Genomic DNA, 22,516 nt, shown 5'->3' with positions numbered 1-22,516 from the left:
CCCTAATGTAACAATAACATTAAACTCATGCTTCATGGGATTTTTCCTAACTGATGACATACCAAACTTGCATGTGTAAATGAGAGAAAATGGTTAAAACAACACTAATGACCAACACAGTGAAAGGTGATTATTAACCACTTTTTCCTACAAAGAACTGGAAAATATTCTGCTATAGCTGATCCAAGACAGTGTTATCTAATAACTAGTAAAAACCTCTTTTAAAATATATAATATTCCTATTCTGTTTTTCCCCTTGATCTGTTAGATCTTTTATAATGAATGCAGGAACATACTGTGTATGTTATAAATGACTGAAAAGGAAAGCTCTTGCTTGTACTGAAGCCTATATACTGGGGACGTTGACACTTTTAAGCTGAAAAAGCTATTAAATAAAAAAGATCAGTGTACTGGCTATTTTTGCAGACTTGTGGTTTTAGCAGCACAGGAAGATGTTATGTTTCTATGAAGGACATGCAGCCATGAAAGATATGAAATCACAGTTTTGGGGTTTTGACTCAGTGAGAAGTGAGTAATTCTCTTTTGCTAGTGAAGTATGTACATGCCTAATTGTCCTATAGAACTGGGTTTAAAACTAACCTATATTCTACTGCTTTGCCAGAGTAGGAAGTTTTTGCAGAACTGAAATCTGAGCATAAATTTGGTTTACCAATTTGAGACTGAATTTGTGCATGGGGCTTGCTTGCATAGAAACCAACCACATTGTTCACAAGTGTAAACAAGCATTCACATATAGCTGCAAACACTGGCTATCAAGTTTATTTATGGTTGTTACAACTCTGGTTATCATATTTATTCTGGCATTTCTGTTTCTAACTTCATAACAATGAAAAAATTCTTCTTGAACATGAAATTAAAATTTCACTGACTTTTCTCTGAATAGTCACTTGGTGACCTTTCAACTTAGGCTTGCTTGTAAATATCGTCTCTCTTTTTTCTCTTCAATTTATAACTTCAATTAAAAAAAAATCTTTGATTCTTTTTTGTGTGTTATCTAACACAGTAATTCTTGATTTGTTTGTCCTATTTCTTGATCATGACTATGTAAATTGCCCTTGAGATGGTTTCTTTGTATTCTTGCTCAAACTGATACAAACTTCATAAACCAATCTAAAACTAGGGAAAGCTTAGATCAAAGAAGTAGTTTTGTTTAGTCTGAAAGGATTAGTTCTAGCACAGAGCAGGCTGCTCTTAATTATAAGATATTGGGTGCCAAGTTTAAGGATATTTTTAGATAAACACGCTAGAGAATGTTATACAGAACTTCTTTCCTGTCCCTCAAAAGCGATACTTTCATAATAGTCTCCTTGTAACTGAAGAAGGATGCCCATGTTAAGCTGAAGCAAATTTGATGGTAATATCTTTTGAGGACTCAATCCCTTTTTTACCTTCATTGACATTTATGCAACAGTGTCAAAAATGATCCATAGGAGCTGCCAGGTCATAACCTGAAAGACAAACCAAGCACCACATGATCAATAATGTCAACTTGAACAAAGTTACTTCAAATCTCATCTAGAATTTGGAATTTCAGCCAACTGATATCTGTACAGCTGCCTCTCTACCTAGTGCATCTTGGATAGCTAAGAACTTGCAAGAATATAGATAATACAATTACATTAGCTATCAGTGTCCTTGAAGAAATGCTGATGAGCCTAACTTAACATGCAATGGCTTTTCAGAGTAAGCAATATGCAGGGAGAAGGCAAGATGGAGCACACTTTCTCATACCTAAGATTGTTCTTATCTCCACTTAGCTTTATGATATGCGGAACTGACAACACAAGTAGTCAGAACTGTTACAGCCTTGTCCTGACCCGTGTTTTGTTTAGTATTTAAACCAACACTGATATGAAGTTCCTTTCTATGGCACAAAGTCATAACAAGAGACAGGCTAAATCTTTTTATGAGCTACTGTGCTTTTTGTTACTGTACAGTATGTCTTGTCTCAATGTTTCAAAGCCTTGTAAAGGGGTGACTCCTGACCATTAAGTACTATGCATTCTTACACACAAGTACTGCCCCAACACATCACTATTAAATGTCATTTATGCACATGGAATGCTGTGGGTGTTCCTGAATCAGGTCATTTGTAAACAAGTAAGAGTACATGAATGCAGGTTCTAGCCTTAGGCATTTACATTTCAAATGCCTATTGGTTCAAATGTAGGAAGTAAAGCTTTTTCACACCATGTGGCAATGGAAACAAAGACCTCTTGTATAATATTGCAGCCATACAAGGCAGTTCATTTTCTATTGGATAAAAAAAAGATTTATTGCATGAATTCCAGCCAGTGTCTTACTTTTATAAATTATTATTATTATTATTGTTAATTATTTATTAGTTCTGAAAAGCTATAAAAAAGTTAAAGCTGGCACTATGCTTAGTTCAGTAATTCAGCTGTTCCTATTTCAGAGAAGAGAACTGCTCTAGCAATCCAAAAGTTGCTTCTGAACTGACTGAATTTCAGAAAGCATTGAGAGTGAAGAATACTTTGGAGAAGTGGTAAGTAATGCCTGGAGTTGATAGTTTGGAGCAAATTCTCAAATTTAGACACATTAGGGTTTGACTCAGGGAAGGAGGGATAGTTTAAACCTGATAAAAAACAATTTTTTGAAATTTGTCAACAAATATTTTCCTGTGTTTGTCAAATACTCAGTAGAGGAAATAAGATTGTAAATTCTGTGAAATACTGAAATCCAGATAGAGAAATACATCACCTTGTAAACACTCTAGTACTAACACTGCAGGTATTGTTAAAAAAAAAAAAAAAAAAAAGACAAATTATAAATTTTGTAACACTGTACCAATTCATTACTTAAGAGAACAGGTATTTCTGGAAGCTGAGGTGTCTACAGTATCTGTGCTGGAGGAGAGCTCTAACTAAATAGTTTGGTACCATAGGAATGCTCTGTGATGTATTGAAGTCATACCGTACCTGACTCCAGCAACGGCACATTAATATTGGAACTATTTGATATTTTACACAAATAATATGAGAAGCATTGACTTGCATGGTCTCATTTGCACAGGAATAGATCTATTTTAACAACACTATTTGCAGGGTAAATAATACCTTCTGTTATTAATGAAATTCCTTAACACCTTTTTTAATCAGATAGTTGTCACTTACAAAAATCTAATACATAAATTATTCCTGATTTGGGTAACACAAAAACTAAGCTTTATATTTGATCTTTACATTGGATGTTGTAATTAATCAATCTTTTCAATAATCAGTTGTGGGTTTATTTTGTATGAGTATGTATGCACAATTTATAGTATCAGAGGAACACACTTCATTGAAGTACATGCTCTAGACTAGTGACGGAAGCACCCAACTGGAAGAACAGGGAATTCCTCAGCTTAAGTCCTTTCCCTTGCAAGGATGACTCCTTTTTTCTGCAAGGTGCAAGTGTTCAGCTGTAGAAAATTTTGGCTGTAAGTTGCATGGAAAAAGGTAGCTGCAGTAATTCTAAAGCACACAAGCTAGAGGAAGGAGTGATATTCAAACTTTGCTCCTCAATTTTCTTTTACTAGCATTTTAGGGTTGAATTAAAATAGTCTTCTGAATCACCCACCTATTTCCAATAAAATCGATAGGGAACCAAAGTACTCAAGTTGGACAGGTGAGCAACTATGAAGAAAATTAACTCTATCCCAGCTGAAACTAGGACAACAATTTTGCCTTCCCAAATAAGAGATGAGGAAAGGAGGAAAAAGGACACTCTCTAAAAATGGATGTTTGCAAACTGATATCTAATAATTAGACATCATTCTACCATGATACAATGGGACTTACTGAACATATTTGGGTTATTTTTACACCAACATGCTTTCCAAAGCTTTGCAATCCACACTCTATTTCAGTGTTGTCTCTCTGAGTGCTTCTTTTTCCCATTTGTAAAAGAAATTAAACTATCTGTGCTACACCTGAAAGAGACTTACTCTGAGTGCAAATCTGTCCCCTTTGGTCCCTGAGAGGCTGTTATGGTTTATAATTACAGTAAATTTTTTCATCTCTAAGCTGCTTTTCTGATTTCCATATTTTCTCTGTGAATGTTACTACAGTGTTGACACGGACATAATCTTTTAATAGAGGTAATATATTTTGTGCTTGTGAGACAGATGTGGAAGTGGCGTATGCCCATCAAGAGGAATCTGTGTCACCAGAACCTTGTAAATTGCAGATGTTTGAATTGCTTGAAGCTTTGAAGCTTTCTTGTGTTGTGCCTGGTGTTCTTGAACAGGGTGCTTGGTGTCTTGCTGTTAGTCCAGAGCCATCTGAACAAGATGGTAAACAGGCCCCAACTGGCCACCAGCCCAAACATACTCAAAAACTCTGAAAACTGAACAACAGTTGCTCTATTCATGGTCCTTTACCCTTCTTAGTTGGGGGGCAGGTGGGGATGTCTTAATATTTTTGGATTAAACTCAGCTTTTCTGAGGTCTTCATCTCCTTAGCAATTCTGTCATGTAACATATCAAACACAGACCCTTCAATCAGAGTTTATCTGTGCTACTCCCTTTGCATATTTGCTCTTTTTGAACAGGACAGCTTTCTGATAGCTTTTGTTTTTCCTGACTTGCAGTTAGTCAACAAATGTCAAATGTTCAATTCAAACTCAAAATGAAACCTAGATTAGAGGGAGTTTATTCACACCTCTGAGTTCAGTTTGCCATGCCAGCCATAATTGCTCCTTTTTTGTGAACTGTTAAGCCATCTTTGCCAAGGCTAACAAATTATAGGAGTTGGTTGGATTAAATATCCTGCTAATGAACTCAACCTATACTTTGCTAAATAAACTGCTGGACACTTAGGTAAGCAAACTGTAGTTCTGTAATGCTGAAACAGAAGGTGTTTCAAGGCCTGACATAAATGAACTTTTCCTGATTTTTCAGTCACCTCCTGACTAACTGTACAAGTTGGGGAGCAGACAGATCTAATTTTCCATGACAGAGAATTAAAAATGAGTGAATATTTCTGGATCCAAATCTTAAGTAACTTCTCTGTCACAAGCAATATGAATAGAATGACAGAATACACTTTTCCCCCCTCTGTTAAAACATTTCACTGAATGGCCACTGACAGCAGCAGGTCAAACCCCAGACTTTCATTTTCTCAAGCAAAATGTTGCTTAATTTCTTGCTTAATGTTCAATAGATTTTGTAAGACACTAAAGTCAGATCTTGTTTCTACTTGCTTGGATCCCATGTCTCTTCCCTGCACGCAAGTCAATGAGAATCCAGAAGCAATACTGGCAAACCCATGAAGGATTTCCATGATTTATACTCTCCTTCCAGTCTAGATTTCTTACTTTCTGTGTCACATTGAATGTCTGTCACAGATAGGGTAACATTCCTTTTTATACAGTCAATTGGATCTGTTTAAAAAGTAGTGAAACTAGAGTTACCTAAAATACAGGAAGGATTGTTTGATCTGAACTCTTCCACAGATGGTGCACCATTGGTACTGTTGGCTTTCCAGACAAGCCAGAAGTATTATTAAAGTGTTTCAGAGACTGCCCAAAGAACAAGAAGATTCAGCCATATAAAAAAAATGTGGTGATGAAAAGGAGACATAAGTTATCTGTCCTTGCTAGTGGCGTAGCTGTGAGGTTGAGTGATTTCTCTTTAGACACTTGTGAAACTGATAGTTTGTGTCTGAGTTTGTGCTGTTTCTGTTTCAGTGCTATGCCCCATATACTCTTCATCCTGTAAGCTCTTAAATTCCAGTTTGATGATGCTCTGTTGGTGCTGTCAGAAGTGCATCACCTATATTTCATTAATTTAATTATCTGCCTTAAGTATGAAAAAATGCATGGTGTATGGGTGCTGTAGTAAGGAATTCTGACAGATTATTTTTGGTATGCTTGTTAAATGTGGCATGGGACAGGTGAAATGTCTGATAGTGAGACTAAGTGTATCTCTTATAAAGTGAAAAGCATTTGCCTTGAAATTGCTTTTTTTTTTTTTTTTTTTTTTTTTTTAAGAGTAATTTACCAGGGATTGATGAAGACCTTTTGCAGTGAAAGGAAAAATGTTGTGTTCAAGTTTTCAGTGCTGTCTGCTCTAGGAGATGGAGAGGGAAGATGGTAATTTTTGTGGGTTTAATGATTATAAGATCCCATCACTTTTCTAGGTCCTCTTCCTTTAGGGCTCAGCCTGATTTCTTGTAACCATCTGAAATAATGGCCTCAGTACTGTCAATGGTATTTCTTCTATCAGACATGATTTCTTCTTAGAAAATATCTTGTACGTGTGAAGGCTTGAGCACAATTCTGCTCCAACCCGCTGTTTCACTAAATTGACTGTTAGTCCCTGTGTATCATAGCTCACTTTAGACAGGAATCTAAAAGACGCCTTGCATTCAAGACTAGATCTATCATTACCATTTATATTATCATTTTACCTTAAGCAAAGCAAGCAAATATCTTGAAATGTGCTGTCCTCAAGATGTTGACACAGAAGAACCCAGTAATCCATATTCCAGATGAACTGAACAGCTTGAAAAACTGCCCAAGATCATACAATGAAGCACAGTATAAATAACAGTTAATCCACCCTCCCTGAAACTCCAGAAACCAGTTTAGTTTCTTAAGAAGTGATAATTAAAAAGTCTTTTAACACTATTAAAGTACGCATCTTGACAATCAGGCAGGAATTTTCTTGCAAGAGCAGTAAATAAGTGAACCCTTTCTTTGCAAATGTGTTCATGCAATGGCCCAGCTAATGTAAGGGGGCAACATAATCATTAAAATCACATAAATTAAACCAAATGTCCTGGCTGCAACCCAGACACAGTAATGTAGTTCCAGCTGACTATCTAAATTCTAAATTGCAGTTCCAGTGGGTCTGTTGCTCACATGCTAACAGAGAGAGGACATTCTCTCTGAAAATGAGAAGAGAAGAGCCTTCTTCTCTGAGAAGAGCCTGATACCATTTTTTTTTCCTTTTATGCTTTAGTTGTGGAAGGAACTGCTGCAAAGTTCATGTAGCCCTCTGAGTAGATGGCTTATGCATAGTTAACATGTATTTTTAGTTGCTTTTTATTGCATTCAATTTGGTGCAGCTGTGCCTTCATGAACAAAGGTTAGATTTTTGAATTGAGTAGCTAGACTTACAGGCTTTTAAAGTCCTTCATGGGTCAGATTTCTGATTATATTAAAAATAAATAAATAAATAAATAATAGTCTCAGCTGAATGCTGCCACAACTTTCCCTCTTTTCCTCCTCAGCTATTAACTAAAAAGGTGACAGGATGGAGAACAAGCAACAAAGCAACGGTGAGATGAAAGAAAAAGTGCTGAAGAAAAAATTGGTAAGTGAATTCCTCAAATCTTCTGCCAATGTGTTTGTCATTTGGGGAGTGCAGACAGAAAATAAACATGTGGAACCTATGTGAATACTTGCAGGCACAGGCTCAGTTTCATATACACAGGAACGTTGCTCTTTCCCTTCTCCCTTTGGTACTGGAACGGCTAATAGTCTCACTGTGCATCTGCACCGCAGGCCTCCAATTTTTTCCCATGCTTCTCCTTATATGAATGTCTAGTTTTGAACGAGCCAATAAACTGTTTAGGCGAACCATTCCAGAATTAAGTGACTTTTGAATAGGTTGAAAACTTTCTTTTCTGGGAGGGACTTGGTCATTGAGGGCAATGGTAACACTCTAGAAGTGTTTGTGTGCCTTCGCACAAAAAGTCTGGAAGGATGTATTCTGCAGAAAAAGAGCTTTGTTTTTTTCTCTGACACAAGAACCCTTGCATCTGTGTGTTCTTCCCCCTTTTCCCTCTCCGCTCTAACTTGTAAGAGGTGAGCAAACTGACACTTGTCTCCATGGGAATATGGAAATTTGAAGGAAAGCTGCCAGGACTAAAATTTAAGGGGTGCAGAGAGTAGCATCTTTAGTTTCTGTAACTCTTATTAATGGTGATTGTAAAATGTCAAAAAACATAAGCATGTTAAAGTGAGAAACTATGTCTGTATTAAGCACATGCAGCCATATTATTTGTATTTGAGTGTCAACTGCTGTGAACTACTTGCATTGTATTATTTTAAATGAAATTAAATAAAACACAGGTGTCCGATTCTTCTCAAATGCACTCCACATATTTTAGAGGCTTGATTCTCCTAACCTGTCTCTTTAAGTGCTTGTGACCATTCAAGGAGATTATAAATGATGTCTGGATCATCTATCTATGCTGATGTTTCTCAATCTGAACAGTAATTTTACATGTTAACGAGTAGCATCTGGATTTCTATTCAAAGGTTGCTTAGCTTGATGTGTGCCAAGGACACTTCAAAGTTTCTGCATCATGAACTGCTTTCAAACCTGCAGTGCTTTATGGCATTACTTATGTGTCTTTGAGGACTCTAAGGTAGTGGTGAGGTATGTAGCATGTCAGAAGTGGAAGCAGCAGAGATTTACACCAATATGAACTGCAGACGTCTGGGAATAGTTCCCAGATGCACTTAGTACTCATCTGAGACACATCCATTGCCAACTGGAAGGTGCAGTTTAACTCTTAGCAGTTCAAAATCCTCAGGCTTTACAAATAGGCACCTTCAAAACTAATAGCTGGAAGCTTTTATCTTCCTCGGGCAACACGTCTAATCACCACCTGCTGCACAGCAGCAGTGCCGTGTGTCAGATCTGAACCTCCTAAAGCTGTGTGAACGTCCCTGTGCCGTGTGGTTTTACATCTTAATTAGTTACAAGGCTTGCGGTAGCTTCACTTTCCAGCTTCGGTGACGAAGGGAAGCTCTTCCCCTCCTTTCTCCAGCGCCGTGTATACAGCAGGGCAGCCCAGATGGCACCGGGCAGACCCCACGCCGGGTTTAATTTGCTTAAGTTATGGACGTGCCTGCTTATAAACGGGCTCGGGCAGCTCCAGCCCCTCAGCCGCGCACTGCGGGCAGAGCAGCTCTGACCCCCGGCGGTCCCCGGAGCTCCAGGCTCGGCCCCCCGGGTTCTCCCCCCTAGGGTCCCTCCTCCGGCTCTGAGCGGCTGCGGCCGCGCCCCCGCTGCGCGCTGCCCGGCGGAGATGCGCGGCCGTTGCGCGCCTACGGCATGGACCCAGCGGCGGCGCCCGAGGAGGACACGCTGGTGGCCCCGGCAGCGGGGAAGGGTCCCCGCCGGGCAGGGAAGGGCGTAAGTAGCGCGGAGAGGCGCGGAGGGCTCGCGGGTGTCCCGCAGCTTTGCAGGTGGAGCGAAGGAGAAAGCGGAGCCGGTGCGCGGCCGCTGGGGATCCGGCGTCACTCCGCGTTGCTTCCCCCAGAAGGGAGGAAGGGCTCAGGTTGCAGAGCCCGAGGCTTTTTCCCCGCTCGGAAAGTTGCTGCTGGTGTAGAGGAGAGGCCGGCGGGGTTAGGCTGAGCTAAAAATATAATGCGGCTGCCCCGGCCGGGACGCGGAGGACGGGAGGAGGGCAGCGGCTGGGGCCGCAGGGGACACACCACGGGCAGGGGACACACCACGGGTGGGCGAGCGGCAGGTGCCGGGGGCTGTTTTCCCACCAGCAAGGCGAGTTCACGGGCTAACCCCCCCCCCTCCCCCTCCCCGAATCAGCAAGTCCTAAGGGCAAGGAGAAAGGCGAGGAGGGAAGCCCGGGGGTTCCCCCTCCTGCCCGGCGGCGCAGGAAGGTATCGCAAGCCGTGGAGCGCGGTGCGGTGCCAGCACGCACCTGCCGGCAGCCACCCGGCTGGGCACGGCTGCTCTCAGCCTCCAGGACAGCTCCGGTGCTCGGCGCTTCCCTAAAACTGCCTCTCGGGAAGCCTACGCGAAAGGTGCGCAGAAGTCCTGGTTTCTAAATTCAGCAGACAGTCGGAGCAGTACCTGTTGCAGAATCCTAAAACTTTCTTCTGGACGTTTGTAGTTTCCAGCTTACAACCATGATTAATCTATAGCCAACTAACCAGAATACAATAGCCCAAATTGTGCTTTGAAAACTGAAATGCAAACCAATGTGCGTTTAAAACAAAGGCAACCTAAGGTGCACAGAGTGCAAATATTACCCTGCATGCTGGACAAAAGAGGTGTGTTGGTAAAAGCATTTTGGAACCTCTCAGAACACTGTGCCCTGGTAAGAGCAACAAAAGGACTTTCACAAACAAGCAGCTAACAAGAGGCTGGATGTCTTTGCTGGGATCTGACAGACAGCTTTCCGCACTGCACGTTTATTGCTCTGGTGACAGCAGCAACAGATGAGTGCACTCACGGTGTTAAAGGACTACCTCTGAGGAGGTGTGGTCGCAGTCTTGTTTCACAGTCATTGTAAAACAGGTTGCTGAGTTTGTTGCTTTTTTTTTTTTTTTTTTTTTTTTTTTTTTTTTTTTTTAATGTTTCCACAGGGTTAATATTTTTCTGAGCAACCATTTATTTTTTTTCTCCTCCCCTTCTTGCTTCATTACGCTTTCATCTCTTATCTGGTGTTGCTGAAACTTGAGCAAATATTTAAAATAGCGTGTGAGAAGACAGGTCATGGAGAAGTTGAAGTGCACGTTCCAAGAACGGTAAAACTTCACGGGAAATCTGAGGCTTTGTGTGCTTTCTGCAGTAGACTACATACTTGAAAAATTCTTGGTACAGAAGTAGGCTCTAAACGCTGCTATTCACAACACTTGAAAATAAAGTGGATGTGAGGTTTTCTAATTTGGCAGCACTTTTGTGATTTGTACTCTATTATTTTCCACTTAACCCTATGTACATATAATTTGCCTGTGCTGAAAGTTTCAAACATTCACTGGACTTTTTAATAAACACTAGGATATAAGGTCCAAATCATCTTGTCTGCAGGGCTTTTCCCAGGGTTTTAATGCTACTGAAGCAGATGCCCTTAGCAATATTACATCAAGATTACCATACAGCACACATGAATGTGCACTTATCATTTGTGACCCCTTTGGGAGCAATCTGGTAGCTCTTCAGGAATATTCTATTCAGTGCCATTAGTTCAGGGTAGTAGTGATTCCTATAAGCACAGGAATGGTTGTTCATAGTAGAGAAATAACAGGCACCTAAGATGAGGTGTTATGAACACCTAAATAAAGCTTTGTGCCAATGTTTCTACTTTTTTCTTATCAAAGTGATAGTACAAAGCTTTGTGTGTGTGTGGCAGGTTCATTTTAAGCAGCTGGCTAATAATAAGAAATTGTATTTGGCTTATTTAACAATCTCAACAGGATATATTCCTTACACAAGGCTTTCTTCCCCCCATATGCTTTCTCCTGACCTGACTGAAAATAGGGCAGTCAATGAACTGTGTAATCTCTTAAAAACTTACCACATCATGTGGAAGAAGTTAAAACATCTAAGCTGTCCCACAGGGCACATTTTAAGCCCTTGGGAAGTGCAGCTGTGTAGCATGACAGACCCCATGCACGCCAAGCTGGACACTCAGTCTCTGCTCCCGATGTGTGGATATCTCATCATTTCTCCATGAACCAAAGTGAGAATGCAGTGACATGGTGACATTGCAAGCTCTGGCACGTGCCAGCTGCCAAGCTGCATTCACTTTCCTTACCATGTTTGTCCTGGGGCTGGTAGAGCTCATTCCTGTGTATCATCACCACTGTTATGCTATGTGCTACCTACACAAAAGTAGCTCGTGCTTCAGATCTTCATTTTCCAAAGCAAACACGAGTCTTTGTCCAGTTGACAAAAATTTATAGATTCATTAAGCTGTTGTGTCCACTTGAAGGAATGTAGGGGAAGCTGTGTTTATTAGGCCTGCTTAATCAGGTGTTTCTCCTTTTGAAAAGATTCAGACTTCAGCAAGCAATCAGACTGGACATAAAACAATAGTCAATGATACCTGAAAATATGGATTCTTAGTGGAGTTCTTAAAACAAAACAAAACAAACAACCAAATAAACCAACAGTTGGGATGGCAGGGGTGGAAGGAGGAAAGTCAGAAAGGGAAGTCAGAAAGGGAGAGTTTCTGGAGGAAGACAGCAGATGGCATCTCTGCCAGCATTTTTGTGTAGCAGCAAGTTGCTGCTGGAAACTTACATTTGGGTTATAAAATTTAGTTTGTAGGCATCATTTCAATTTTTTGGTCAAATTTTCACCAATCCTTCTGCTCACAGGAGCAGGTGGACATTGCTCCTAAGTTGGCTCTACCTAAAGCCCTGTTGCATCAAATGTATGCTACCACGTTTCATTGTTTTAATTGTATGTTGCCAAAGAGTTTCCTTTGCTGAGCATATGCCTCTGTAACATTTAGCTTTTTTGGTGTTGGGGACGGATGGGATGCTTGAAGCAAAATCCATGGGGTTGAAAGAAGTTTAAATGTTCACTTATGCCTTGGTAAATGTTAACTGAGATGCTGTCACTTCACATTTACTGCTTCTAGGATTGCAGAAATAGAAAGTGTTTCAGATCATTATTCTGTAGCAAGGAGATGTGCCTGCAGGAGCTATGCAAGGCAGAGTGAGGAATGTTTAAAACCTGAGCTATTTCATGTATACTAACAATGGCTACGTTTTTTCATTGTTTTTCAGAATTGGTCTGGAAGTCTGATTGTAGCCTCTTTAACTGGTGCTTTTGGATCATCTTTTCTTTACGGTTACAATCTCTCTGTCGTGAATGCTCCTGCAGTGGTAAGTGACTGACAAAACCGGCATTTACTATCAGTAGAGGGCAGCCTTGTCCATCTAGTGTGTGCTCTTTAACATCTTGCTTTTGTAATCCAACCAGTGTGTTAGAAGAGAGAGAACTTTGCTTGAAAAGTTTTCTGCTATCTGTGAAGTTTCCAACTAGGTTCAGTAGCTGTCAGGAAGCTAAGTGCTCCTGTTGAGATGAGTGGGTGCACAACATTTCTTTTTCATTCTCCCAAAGCCAGAATAATGCTAAATCTTTTTCCACACTTTTGTGTTATAAGGTATTTTTAACAGCCTGTCTTTCTGGCTAGTGACTATTTGGTAGTTACAGGTGCACATTCAACAAATCCTGTTCACATTATTCAGTTCTGGAGGTTGACATGGCATTTCATTACCACAGTACAGATAATGTAAATAATGTCTCTGGATGCCTCTTAAATAATGGGCCTCTTCTGCATTTTGTGGTAATGCCTTGTTTGTTTCTGATTTTGGATCTGCTGTGTTGACCATCTGTTGACTGCAACATGTGGAATGTGTCTGATGAAAAGAGCATTGTAAAATCAGTGTACAGTATCTGAGGGATTTCATTAAAATATCAGCAATCACAAATGGAAATATGAATGTTTTGGTTTTATATTGGTGTATTGGTGGTCTACAGCGCCTTTTAATTCAATCAAACATGGAAATAACCAATTCAGTGCAGTTGTAAGCAACACGCACACAAAAAAAATACATAGTAAAATTTTTCAGCTGTCAAAAGTCCTTTTTTTTTTTTTTTTTTTTTTTTAGTTTGCAGTTCGTATTTGCATTGTCTTTGATAAACTGATAACCCAAAGGATTAGAAACAGACTCACCTTGTTTTAATTGTCCCTGGTAGCTTCTGGGAATTTTCTAGAAGTTCCTGGTACCTTCTGTACTGATAACACAGGTTTAGACAGATTGGATGTTTATTCTAGCATGGCACGTCTGTGCATCCCTTCAGCTTGCAATCTTCAAAAAATAAACATGACTTAACAGAATCGGTGGGGAGCTGAAATGCTGTGAACAATGGTATTGATTGTACTGACGATAGACATCTCTCCTGCACTGAGTCAGTACTGTCAAAGGAGCAGTGTGAATTATCTGACTTCAGAACTTTTAAGTGCCCTTTACAAAATGGACCATCTTGGTAATCAGAGCTCTTCTATCACTTTCTGCAGAAGTAAAAGAAAGAAAGGGCAATCATAAGTGCTGTCTGGCAACACTCAGAGGGTTAGATTAGAACCATGTAATAGATTGTAGTGGTCACCAGACAAGAGTAGAGGTGGGAAGGTTGAAGTTGCAATCATACCATGAAGAATGCTAAATTCCAGGCATCTTGGTTAGTAGCACCGTCAGGTTTGTCTATTTTTGCTTGAAATCTTTACTGTGGCTTTTGGACAGAAAGTTGGCACCATGTTGATGGCTCTTGTTGACAGGTATGATGTAGTGTTGACAGTTATGTATGAAGTCGGCCCTTTTCCAGTGTCGTATTGCTGTGTTCGGTTGAGAACATAGTGTCCTCCTTACTCATGCTAAGCCATATATCATGTAGGTCTAAAGAGTAGTCCTAGTTATACACCCTACTGAAAATACATACATGGCTGTGTGGTTCAAGAGCCAAATACCAGTGTGGCAAAATACCAGAGAACTAGATGATCCTCTCTCTAGCCCCAGAATCAGGCTCTGTCATCTATTTTCCTAGGACAGGACACCTCCCCATCTTTGTCACACATTGTCCAGGGTGAAGAGGAGAGTCTGTGCTCTGTTTTTAGCCATGGTGAGGAGGAATGAGCTGTACTAGTGCTGTGCTTCCTGCAGCACAAGAAAAGGAACCTTTGCCCTATCTGTTTTCCCCTTGTGTGGCCATGCATCACCAAATCAGTCTGCTATGAGGTGATCCTTTAGGAACACTGGTGTGTGCTAATTGAGGAAAATATAAGGGAAACAGCTTTTACCTGTAGATAAGCAGTACTCTTAAAAGAGGCTATATTTGGGTCCAGTATCTCCTAAAAGTTGTAAGCTTTGATTTTTAAACTTGGTAGGTCAAATAACTTGTTCTGGTCATATGCAGCTTATAGCTTGCATTGTAGTGAACATCTCTGTGTAGGATGTTGGATATCTTTTGCCTCTATTTGCTTCAGTACAATTCCTTTCAATGGCTAAAGTCCCTCAGTCTTAGAGAAGGCACTGTATGATGCTTCTGGAGGTTTTTAGAAAGTGCTTGATCACGACTGTTGACTAAAATATGGGATGTTTCCAGGAAACCAGATCTGAACATGTCAGCATGATTGCTGAACTGTGTAGGGGAAGTTCATTTAAGGCTGAAGATATGAACTGTATTTGTAAATCCTCGTGTACATTACCTTTCTGTGCTGAAGTTGTGCCAGCTCATCAAACCACAGGGGAATACCCCTGCAGTTCTCAGATGGAAACTTTTCCACAAATCATCTTGTAAGGTATGCTTGGTCCAACTTCCTTTTTGTTGCAAGGCGGAGATGTAATGCACCAGATCTGCTCAGAGCAGAGTTGTCTGTACTGACTAGTGCAGAGATGGGAAAAGATCAGTTCCCACTCAGTCCCCCACATTTCTATGGGAAAGTGCAATGGCCAGTCACAGGTGCATTTTTCCCTGCACGTGGTGTTTGACCATGTGAGAAACCCAGCATTAGAAGTCTGCACTGACTTCTATGAAGAGCTATCAGAATTTATTAAAACGTGGAAACATTCAGCAGTAGGAAAACTAAGATTTTAATTGTCTGAATGTTGAAGCTGCTTTTTTCCAAGTGGCATTTTTAAAATGCATTCCACAGACCACTTGTGAGCAAGGTCTTCAGAACAATGATGTGCTTTGTGCTCTGAGCAGGACGTGAAATCTCATGCTGGCAGCAACACCCTTCTTGCCTTCTTCCTGCTGGAAGCTGTGTTTCTGCATTCCTTTTAGAGCTGATACTGAGAAAGTGAGACTATTACAAAAATATATAGCTGACTGTGACAGCCATTGGATAACTGTCACTAACTGTGAGTAGCCCTTGTAACTATTGGCAAATCATTTTTAATTCTCTTAAGGCTGTCTTTTCACTTCCCTTGCTCTAAGTATTTACAGTTAAAGAGTTAAAGAGATAAGAAAAATCACTCTATATATACTGCCTGTCTTTCTCTTTCTCTTTCTCTCCCCTCAGCACCGGTGATGCCTCACCTTGAGTACTGAGTGAAATTTTGGGCTGGTGAAGCCCCGTGGCTTGTTCAGTCCAGAGCAGAGCAAACTGAGGGGACGCATCATAGTGGCCTGCAGCTCCCTCACAAGTGGAGTGAAGGGGCAGGCGCTGAGCTCGTAGAATCATAGAATATCCTGAGTTGGAAGGGACCCATAAGGGTCACTGAGTGTAACTCCTGGCCCCACAGAGGACCATCCAAAATCAGACCATGTGTCTGAGAGAGTTGTCCAAACACTTCTTGAACTATGGAAGGCTTGGTGTCACAACCTCTTCCCTTTTCTTCTCTCTGGTGACTAGCAACAGGACCCAAGGGAATGGCACGGAGCTGTGACAGGGGAGGGTCAGGCTGGGTGTTAGGAAAAGTGTCTTTACCCACTGAGAGGGTAGATGGGTATGGAACAGGCTTCCCAGGGCAGTGGTCATGGCATTGATCCTTCCAGAGTAGCTGATAACAATCACTTGTTGGAATGTTGTTGGAATGCTACCATTCCTTGCAGGCTTTGGTTAGGACCTAGAAAATTTATATACAGAGTTAGCATTATTCAGAAAACTGATTGAAATCAAAAGGAGCCTTTCCACAGAACTCAGAAGATTTGTTGGATCTGATTTGTTTTGTGCTTTAGGTTTTCATTTTCATGTGCAATACCTCAAACTTCTATGTGTTAATAGTTTCCCATTTGTTGGCAGGGGAAATCTAGACAAAGGTGATGTACATGTTGGCACCTTTGTCTGTTATACTTGAATGTTGTAGCTTGTGCTTTCTTTTCATGAATATTTTCAGTTATTTCATGTGTCGTTATAAATAACAAAGCTGTGCTTAGAAAATTAGTTATAACACAAGAGGAAAATAATTTGCATACTATTTTTAGTCATTAGCATTAGCAAGAAATGTTAATAGTGTTCTAAAAATGTTTTGTGTTAGTATTCATTACTATCAAGTACAAATTTCAAATAAACAAGAAGATATCAGAATCTAAATATAATCTGAGTACAGGTATTAGAGAGAGGATTTATTACTTGATTTAGGGGCAGATTTATTTGGTATTTCACTGTGAAATTCTGTTCATTGTGAAATGGATCAAGAACCAGTTTGACTTTTTTTTTTCTCTCAAGTTTTTTTTTTTTTTTTTTTTTTTTTTTGATGTCTGTTTGTATAGAAGCATATAAAATAAGATGGAAGAAATAAAATATCCCTTTCCTCCTTTTAAAATTAAGTTACCATGGGAGAAAACTGTTTGTCTTCTCTATTCCTACTTAGCTGAAGATAGGAGAACCCAGATATCAGGTTTTCATTTTTTTTTATGAGAAACCACTTGTCTGGCACATAGATTTATATCTGGATTATAGGTGTCTGATTTCATGTTTGATACATCTTTCATTACTGAAAAGAAATTGCTTATTTTGTTTAGCAGCCTGTACTTCATTCAAAAAGCAGTTTATGTAAATGTGAAGGGGAGAAGCTATAACTTATTTATAGAAGTGATTTGTGATTCTTAACAGTTCAAACAAAACTATCTCTTTTTGATACTATAGGCTTTTTTTTTTTTTTTCCCATTAGTATGAAACCAACAGCTGTCAGCTCTTGCCTCTCTCTTCTAACAGTTATTTGTCTTGGCTGTGATTTTTTGGGGGGAGAAGAGTGTTATTTTTTTATTGCTTGACTTAATAGGTCCCTGATTTTTTATAGCTTCCAGGTGCTACACTATCACAATTAAGACATAAAAGTGGATGCAGCTTCCCTTCTTATCACAATCCATAAAACCCCATTTTTTTAGTTCACTCTATTTTTTTTTCCTAAACCTATGCTAAAAATTTTGCTATAGCATCACTCATTTTTAAAATACTGCCCCTATGGAAAAAAAAAAAAAAAAAAAAAAAAAAAAAAAAAAAGTAAAATGCACTTCATTTTGAGCAGATCCAAGCTCTGTAATTTAGGACTGAGATACAAAACAGAGATGACAAATGTTGTTTCATGGTGAGCACAGTGCAGACCAAAAGGATTCCTACTTATATAGCTTCTAAAGTATTAAAAATTTTCCAGGGAGTTTCATAAGCTAAATATGAATCAGAACAGGCCACCGAAGTAGTACAAATTCCAGGAGATAAATTGCTTCATAACTGGTCTCCATTCCTGGTTTTATTTTATAACTTAATTTTAATGTGACTTTCATGCAATATAACAGACAAATTTCTTTTTGGTGTGAAGACAGAAAGCAGATTTCATGTGTTATACTCACTGGGGATTTAGAATTTGTTGCTAAAGTCAGAAAGTTTAAGTTGTTTTCCCAGGTGCTCATAAATACCGTATAGCTGCCTACTCAGCTGAGCCAAACATCTGTCTTATTATCTATATTCCTCTCCCTGTCACTGTAGTTCTGCGTTTGAAGTATGGTCTGGGACAAGGTCCTAATGCCAGAGGTGGAGATCTGCTGACTTTTGGCCATTTGGCAGCCCCAAGAGGATGGCTTTTGGTCAGACCATTCATCATGGGTAGTGATGACATGGGCACACTGGACCCACTACTTCACTACCCAAAACTGTCTGATACCCTTAGAGTATCACCATTTTGAACCTGTGAATAACTTATCTTCTGTATCTTTGAACAAGTATACAACAGATTTTGAAATCCTCCATGAAAGACTGTGATTCTCTGTGGTAGCTTAACACCTGGAGTATTTTCCATGTATGTGTGTTTGCACAGATTTCTGAAAGAAGCACAATGGCAGCAAGGCAAAAAAAGGGTCAATAAATGGGAAAACTACTGTAAGATACTACCTCCATTGTGTTACGTGTGTAGAAATGAGTGGATAGTCTTAATTCCTCCCACTCCACACACAAATGTGGCTCTTTTCCTTCCTCCCTTCCTCCCTTCTGTCCTTCCTTCCATTTCCCCCCTCCCCAAAGTTATTATCATTACAGATCCATGAAAAAGCAGTACAATTCTTGTTGATTCACCAGCAGTACTTAGCATTTAAGCATTTATATATATATATATATGTATATATATATATATGTCATGATGTGTGCTAGAGTGCAGTTTTGTTTAGCTTGTCCAAAAAAATGTTATGCTAGGTTGCGATGTAATACCTTGTTTACCTGGGGTTAAGGGTATGTATATGAGCAGCCAGCGGAGCTCAGGTGATGTGCAGCACCACGCTATGTGTGGGTGGTATGATTATGTGCCTGAGCCCTTATCCCAGTAAGGCTAACACAAACTGTTGCTCATGTTGTACTGGCAACCTAAATTGTAACATCCTTTCTTTAAAGAAGTTTCTCTTTTATAAGCTTCTTCTATGTTCATGTCTACTGGTGTTTCCACCTTGTTTTAACTGGCATGTCATTGTATGCTGTGACTGGTTCAGTTAGTCTGTAGTACAGTTACATCTAGAGTTGAGTATCCTTTTTTTAGAGGAGGGCGATAGAAATGCAAAGGTGGTCCTTGCAAACAAACTACTGTTGTTAATTCAATTTCTGTAAGTAGTGTTCTTAAAGGGTGGTTTTTACATGTATTACTGTTATGTATTTTCTTTCAGTACATCAAGAAGTTTTACAATGAAACTTGGGAAAGAAGATATGGCTTCTCAGTGGATGAAAGCACCCTGACTCTCCTCTGGTCTATAACTGTATCTATTTTTGCCATTGGTGGCCTTGTAGGTGCTATTATTGTTACCCCAATCGTGAAGTTCTTTGGACGGTAAGTGTATTGGAAACCTTCTGGTTTCTAAAGCAGTTGCCAACCTAACTTCTCTAGAAAGCTTTACTTGTATTTTATTTTTTTTTTAACTCTTTTTACCTTTAGCAGAATGCAAATTAAAACATCTTCAAATTATAAAAGCTTATAAAAGCTTTTCTCTGGCCTTACTGTGCATTATTTGAATCACAGAAACCATCTGCTCTGAACTGACAGTGGGTTCAGATGTCAAGGAAGTTGAATAGACAAGAGTGCAAAAGGAAAATACCATATAAAAGGAAGGATTTCAGAAGGGTTGGCACCTTCTTGTTCTGCAAGTTTGCTGGGTATCTTACCCTACACAAATAAAACTATTAATTTGTCTCATTTGCTTCTCAACCAGATTTGTTGTCTTGCAGTAATACAAATCTTTTTTTTTTTTTTTTTTTTTTTTTTTTTTTTTTTATCCTTATTGTCAACTTAAAATGTAGTTTGAAGAAATAGACTAGGGTGAAGTTCATGTTTATTTTTCCACATGCTTGTTGTCACCTTCCTTATTCTATGCAATGCAGCATTTGACCAAATCTTGACTATAACAAATACCAGTATTTTAGAAATGTTTTTACTGGTTTGTCTGCATTTTTGCAGTAGGTAGCAACTAGATACTTCTGTCAAATTTCAGTTTCATACCTTCTTCCAAAGAGTTTTAAAAGTGATTTTTAATTTCCCTGTTTGGAAGGGGCTAGATAAAAAGCCACTATAATATGCATATTAACTGTTCATATGGCTTTTTCTTAATTATAAATTCTATATCATTTGATAATCTCTGCTTGATTAAATCACCAAAGAAAGTCATCATAGAGTCTCAAACATAAGCAGTCCTCTCCATTATATTCATTTTTTTGTATTCTACGTTTGACTATTTCAATCATGCACTTTACATTGTGCTCTCCCAAGCCTGTTTGTCATCTCTCTCAACCCCTCTCCTTAGATTTTTTTTTCTTAATTGTCACTATATTTTATCCCAACTCTTCCACATCCCATTTTACACCTCAAACAATAGTTACACATTCTTCCATTTTGCACTTACTGCAAGTCACTGCTCTCTACTTTGTAAATCTATTATCCAATTTTATTAATGTATTCTATTCCATCAATTCACCATTCATCAAATCACCATTTTAATTTTAATTCATAAATGTTTTTCGTAGTCACTTTTTTTGTTTGTTTGTTTGCAATTTCTTTTTTCTATTCATCAATTTGGCTTTTACATACTTATTAAATATATGAAACTCCCTTAGTCAGACTGTTTAAGTCACTAAGTCTGCTCTTTTTTAAATTAATGTAGTAAAAAAAAAGTTCAAAGAAGACTGATTTTTGGTGAAGAGTAGAATGGTTTTGTGTGAAAGTTTGTTAAAGTGGTGATTGATGTCAGTTGAATACTATATTAAGAATACTGCTTTGATGGGAGTAGATTGTATTTCCAGGGCAGAGCTTTAAAGCTTGGAGGCTCTGTCCCTGTTTATTATGTTTATCCCTGTCAAACCATGAAAACAGCTTTCTCATAGATATGGTATAAGAGTACTTGATTAGAGATAGGAAGGAATGACATCTCTCAGAGACACTGGATAAAGGCTGCTCATCAAATGTGGCTCTTGGTTTTGCTGTTCACGTTGCAGTGTGTTTGTCTGGTCTGGGAAACCAGACTGACATATCACTACAGTAACTGTAGAGCACATTATGAAATGTTGACAGAACAATGAAATATGCTGTTAAATTGTTTAAGTGTAAGTTAGAGAGCTGTGTGTATGATGAAGATGTGCTCCATTTATACTGACACAGAATAGTGTACTAATGGGGATCAAAAATATTAGTTGGAAATAATGTATGACTTTAAAAAGAGCACTCTTGATTCGTATTGCTGTAAGATTAATAACACAATTTTCAGATTACCAGATTGTTAGGCACTACTTATTTCAAGAGAGGTTCGGGGCAAAATTTTCAAAGAGGGCCTTCATCCACATAAGCAGAAGTCCCATGTTCAGATGTGGTTTTGACACTTTATAATTTAAATTCTCGTCTTCTACTGAAGAGTAGCTGCTGTTGCACATCCTAAACATCCTGAGAGATACATTCAGTGAATTGCTTGAGCCACTGCTGGGGAGGAATTGCAAAAGAGGTGTAAGGCCTCTTCACTTCTAGCCCAGTGAATTGTTTTGAGTCTGACGCAATTAAAGAAATTTATCTGGATTATTTTAGTAATGCTACCATTTCTTATATTCTCAAGTTATCTGCCGTAGTTAAAATAGTGATTAGTATTTGTTCTGTTACTGGACTTGACAGTTCATTATTTAAAAACCTAGCTTCCTTACTATACTTTTTGTATAAGGTATCATATTTGCTTCCTAAGGCGAGCTTCTAGAGTCTTTATTATACTGAGTCTTTATTATATTTTGAGGAAATAATATTGTTTTGATGAAACTTAAAAATTCTATCATTTTCCTAGTTTTGAGTTTTATGCAAACAGATCATTAATTCAAATCCCTAATTAAAACTGAAATTATTGCAGCTGTGGAGGTCATAGAGTCAGTAGGATTCTGTTCTGGCCTTTGTGGAACTATACAGTATCATAAGAGCAAATGACAACGTTGAAATCACAAGATAGACGTGATTTTGGAAAAAAAAAAAAAAAAAAAAGAAGAACAGTTCTAAGGAGGAGATGCTCAAGATACTCAAAAATATCTGTAAAAAAATTTTTTTTTTTTTTTTGTAAAAAATATCTATAAAAAAGAAAAGGGAAAATTATTTAAAGCTTAGCTCTGTTTGTGTCAAGTTGATGCGTAAATTGTCCAGCTCAACTGGGATGCTTATAGAAACTGTGATTTCTACTGAGCAAATTGCTCATCTCTTACAACTATTTCCAACTGAGCACAGAAGTGGAAATTACAGTCCTGCAGCAGAACAAATAGCCAACCTTAAGAGACAACCA

General features: G+C 38.9%; 1 protein-coding gene across 5 annotated transcripts in view; it reads left to right on the top strand.

Annotated features, from left to right (window-relative positions):
• SLC2A9 (solute carrier family 2 member 9) overlaps positions 1-22,516 on the top strand; it is a 129,993-nt gene that overhangs the window by 17,022 nt on the left and 90,455 nt on the right. For 2 of the 5 annotated variants that reach the window (XM_084517630.1, XM_084517631.1), the window contains 4 exons: positions 2,438-2,527; positions 7,260-7,342; positions 12,523-12,621; positions 19,391-19,551. In XM_084517630.1, the coding sequence (XP_084373756.1) occupies positions 7,283-7,342; positions 12,523-12,621; positions 19,391-19,551 (320 nt within the window). In that variant the 5' untranslated portion in view covers positions 2,438-2,527; positions 7,260-7,282. Of the gene's footprint in view, positions 1-2,437; positions 2,528-7,259; positions 7,343-8,970; positions 9,176-12,522; positions 12,622-19,390; positions 19,552-22,516 lie in introns of those variants that run through there. The other 3 variants (XM_084517632.1, XM_084517629.1, XM_084517628.1) reach the window with 2 other exon arrangements.

Source organism: Aythya ferina, assembly GCF_964211825.1.
Source record: "Aythya ferina genome assembly, chromosome: 4".
Classification (NCBI taxonomy): Eukaryota; Metazoa; Chordata; class Aves; order Anseriformes; family Anatidae; genus Aythya; species Aythya ferina.
Note: the sequence above shows the minus strand (reverse complement) of the source record. Positions and strands in the feature narration are given on the sequence as shown.